We start from the raw sequence: 4377 nt of genomic DNA on the forward strand, positions 1-4377 counted from the left end.
CCATCCCTATCTCAACCTCCCCTCAACCACATCCCCCTATAGACGACGGCCGCTGTTGTGGTGTCGGTGGAAGGCTGGCTCAGACCGCTCCTGCCCGAGCAATCCACCACTCACCCCCTCCCGCACCTCGATGCCTTTATCAGCGGTGCCATCAAGCGAAACTCTAATCTCGCAGCAATGGTTACGAAGATCCAGAACACCATCGATGAAGCTCCACCAGAGTTTCCTGCCTTGAACTGGCCTGCCTTCAAAGCGACCATCACCCGCGCCCTCGGCGTCCTCGACCAAGCAGTGCAAGTTCCCGAAGCGCTACAGGGCTGCCTCAGCCAGCTGGACCCCAACATTGACAATCTAGAATCGGTACTTGAAAAGATGCAAAGTCTAACAGAGCAGATTGAGCTCCAACCAGTATATCTTGAACTCCAGAACATCTTGGCAAAATGTCCCGCTCCAGCCACCGCGCCCACGACTGCGTTTGAGACGCCACCCACCGACTTTGCAGCAGCTCTGGGCAAACTCGTCATGCTGCACAATGTGGAACCCGAGCGCCAAGAACGGCTTACCAGCACTGATACCAATATCAAGCGGCGGGTGCTGGCATTGATTGATGCTCTGGACGCCGTGGCAAGGGCGGGTACCACCGACACTGACACAATGCATCGCGTGGACACGTTACGGCAACGCGCACAATGCTCGGATGTGAGCGCACCACTTTCGGCCAAGTCGTTACCCGAGGCGTGGGAGCGGCTGTGCCAGGCTCACGAACACCTCAGCTCGCCCAAACAGAATGGGCTGGAGCAGCTCGCAGACTGGAGAGCAGAACACGATTATGAGCATCAGGACTGGTACCTGACGTTTGTGCTGCACGGGTCGCAAGCCCTGTTGCAGCAGCTGCACGATATGATCGACTGGCAGGCCAAGACGCTGTCCGTGGTGACTGCATGCAAAGAATATGCAAGCAGCATCACGCAGAGCAGCGCAGATCAAGTTGTATCCATTCATGAGGAGGTGGCCGAGCTGCAAAAGAAAATTCAGGCAACCACAGCATTCTTGGCTTTTGTGTCAGACGACATGCGAGCTGGTATACAAGCCAACCTGGATGAAGAGAAGGAACGACTTTCGACGTTGCAGCAGCAGCTATCGAAGGAGCACAGGTGGACCAGGTGGCAGCACTGGCAGAGCTACTGCACCAACACTTTCCGGACCTCTTGATCTTTTTGCACCCTGAGCACAGTGCATTGGGTGTACAACTCCGCAAAGTACTTGGCCCCGACCTTCCAGCCAGTCTGATCTTGGAGGCCATGGCCGAAGTGGACCAAGTGTTGACGCTCTCCTGCCTGGGTCAGCTTGAGCTCCACTACAACCAAAACCACAAGGTGTACAAAGCTCGTGCAGCGCTGCCAAATCGGCCTGAGCAAGAACAGGATTTGGCTGTCAAGGAGTATGCATTTGCCCAGCAACACAAGCAAAATCAGTGTCGTACGTTTCTCCGCGAACTGCGCGCCATGCGCCAGCTTGAGCATCCAAACATCGTTCCAGTCCTCGGTGCGCTTGTGGGCGTGCATGATGGCCACCCAAGCGCCTATCTGGTGCAGCCGTGGTGTACACAGGGGGATCTGCAGCAGTGGCTCGGCAAGGCGCGGCATCTGGCCACCTCGACCGTCGTTGCGAGTTTGATGACGCAGCTGCGCATGGCCCTGGCGTTTATGCATAGCAAGGGCCTGGTGCATCGGGATGTCAAGCTGAGCAATGTGATGCTGGACGGTGACGAGGACCAACCTGTTGTGCGGCTCGGCGATTTCGACATTACCAAGGCGGCTGCCGAAGCCACTATGCTACCATGCACAGCCACTGCATCGTCGGGCACGGCAGGCTATGTAGCACCGGAGGTGCTTTTCGGCCAGGGTCGAGTGGGGGCGCGTTCGGCACAGGATGCCTTTTCCTTTGGCTGTGTGCTATACAACACCTACATGTTTCCACAGACGGTGCCACCTGCTCGTTTACCCACGGACCAGCTTGCCGATCAATGCAGATGGGATGCAGGGGCAGGAGGTGCAGAATGCAGTTTTCCGCACTTGGCGGCTGAGGTGAGTAATATCGCAATATCCCTTGAGCGACAACTGAGCACCGCTTTGATTGTGATTTGCTTTGCTGACCTTTGCTGCAGATGTGCAATTCGACGAGCGAGTTGTACAAGGAAACACGGGCCTTGCTTGCAACAGATCCAAAGCAGCGGCCAAGTCTCTTCAGCGCCGGACAAAGAGTGCAGCGACCTGTCACGACTCAAGCTGTTGGGCCAGCTATCGACGTTTTGCTCGACGCACCTGAGCTCATCCCAGAGGTGCGTTGCTTGCCGACAGTCATATTTTCATTTATTTTTGTCTTGACAAGCCGATTGATTTGACCCCATTATGTACCAAGGTGGTTGAGCTGCTACAGCAGCTGAGTGCTGACGGGCGAGGGCCAAGCAACATTGCAGTGCGGCGGGTGGAGCGTGTGCAGAACCCCGTGCTGTGGGAACGGTACAGCGCCAAGCGATGGGAGATGCTGCACCGCATTACAAGTCAGGAGCACTATGATCAACTTCATACGGCCACAGTAGATGCGCTCTCGGGCTGTCCAGCTTTGCTTCGAAATACACCCTGTCAAGAGCGCTTGTTGCTTCACGGCATCGCCCCTGACACAATGTTGCGCGACAAGATTGTGCGCCTGGGCTTTGACTATCGTTTCGCTGGTCGCAGCTCAGGCCACAAGTATGGACTTGGTGTTTACTTGGCCGATCATCCCGGCAAGGTGTGGTGGAACCGTGGGTTTGCAGGGTGATTACGTGCGTGTCCTTACATTGTTTTTTTGGCGCTGTGTGTCGACTTGAACCTGAGTGTAGAGTCACCAATATGCGACGCCCGGAGCAAACGGCGAGCGTATGCTCATTATTACGCGGGCCCTGTTGGGCCGTGCCTATGTCCATCCTTCGCCTCCTTTCGGGGCGCTGGCTCCCCCGCTGCTGCCCGATGCACCCAACAACGAGCGGTATGTCAATCAAGATTCGAGTCCTGTCTCACAGCTTGATGGGACTCATGTTTGGTTGTCTTGCAGATTTGATTCTGTCATTGCTACACCGCAAGTTACGTTTCGCGAGGTGATAATGTTCGACAACGCCCAGATTTACCCCGAACTAGTCGTCTACTACACTGCCTAGATGTTTTCGTTGAGATCCTTTGTCGTGCAGTCAAACCTGCTCTCCCAGGCACTTGTACTGCTTTTACACACATCCAGCGTCGTTCACCACAAGGCCTCCTCGTTGGGAATGCCCAAAGGTGGTTTGACTTTGCTTGCGCATCCACGCACATCCTTTGAATGTGGGAAGGCTCACAAGTGCGTGTTTCAAGTACTTTTGCAATATCCTGGCAGACTGCCATGCCCACTCCGTCTTTGACTACCGTCGTCTCTTCTTGCTGTGATACCTGCGCTTGGACACGCGTCGCACTTTTCCTGTCCTTGGAACCGAGAGCGATTCCGCAGCTATTTCAACGGTGCACCTGGTCTGGTCATTGTGAATACGTTCCAACCGCAGCTGGTAGAATTGACCTGCAGACAGCAAAAAATGTCTTGCTCCTTCCCGACAAACGTCCCCGAAACCCCTGGAAAAAGGTTTCGTCTCGACTGCGTCTCGAGTCGTTGAGGTATCACGGCGTACCTCAACCGTGTGTTGGAAGCAGTGATGAAACTCAGGATTGCCAAAAAATTCTTCGAGACCAACGGGCGTCGACAGAGTGCTCCAATGATTGCCTGAACGGCTCATGCTGATGATGATGATGATGATGCCACGACACTCCACCTCGCCCGAGGAGCAGAAACCAGGCGCAAGTGAAAAAAAAAAAAAAAAAAAAAAGCAAGAAGAAGGACATGAAGCACAGTCATTGGGCGCGCGCCTCGCACTCGTCTGACCAACTTTTCGTTGACGCGTTGCCATGAGCTTAAATCCGGCTCGCTCGCCGTCAGGAATGGTCGCTCGCATCCGGGCGGGGGATAAGATTGATATGACTGGAGAGGCAGTTAGCCAAACGGGCTTGTAACGTCATGGCAAGCATCGAGGCAGTACACGTTGTACGTTCAAGCCCCAGTTTTACAGCGCCTTGGAAGAGGCGAGCTGTCATGCCAGGCAAAGGGGCAGTCCACGTTGGTACGGACACAAGCTTGACGGCGCTTTGGAACATTTGCTTGTAAGACTGTTGTTGTTTTGACTTTTTCTCCGAAAATAAAAAATTAAAAAAGAAGAAAAAGGTGTAAACGTGTGTGTGTGTGTGTGTGTGTGTGTGTGTGTTCTTCGCATTTTTCTCGTTCTTTGGCTTTTGCCATTTGCCTTGACTTCCCCTC

The 4377-nt window shown here is 54.3% G+C and overlaps 1 protein-coding gene across 1 annotated transcript; it reads left to right on the forward strand.

The window, feature by feature from the left end:
* Positions 1 to 177: 177 nt before the first annotated feature.
* On the forward strand, positions 178 to 3199 carry MONBRDRAFT_30442 (uncharacterized protein; the record flags this gene model as incomplete). Its single annotated transcript, XM_001750882.1, has 6 exons — positions 178 to 1154; positions 1235 to 2087; positions 2168 to 2341; positions 2392 to 2793; positions 2885 to 3030; positions 3097 to 3199. The coding sequence occupies 6 exons, from the start codon at positions 178 to 180 to the stop codon at positions 3197 to 3199; spliced, it is 2655 nt and encodes an 884-aa protein (XP_001750934.1).
* Positions 3200 to 4377: the final 1178 nt, after the last annotated feature.

Source organism: Monosiga brevicollis, genomic scaffold, assembly GCF_000002865.3.
Source record: "Monosiga brevicollis MX1 MONBRscaffold_51 genomic scaffold, whole genome shotgun sequence".
Lineage (NCBI taxonomy): Eukaryota > Choanoflagellata > Craspedida > Salpingoecidae > Monosiga > Monosiga brevicollis.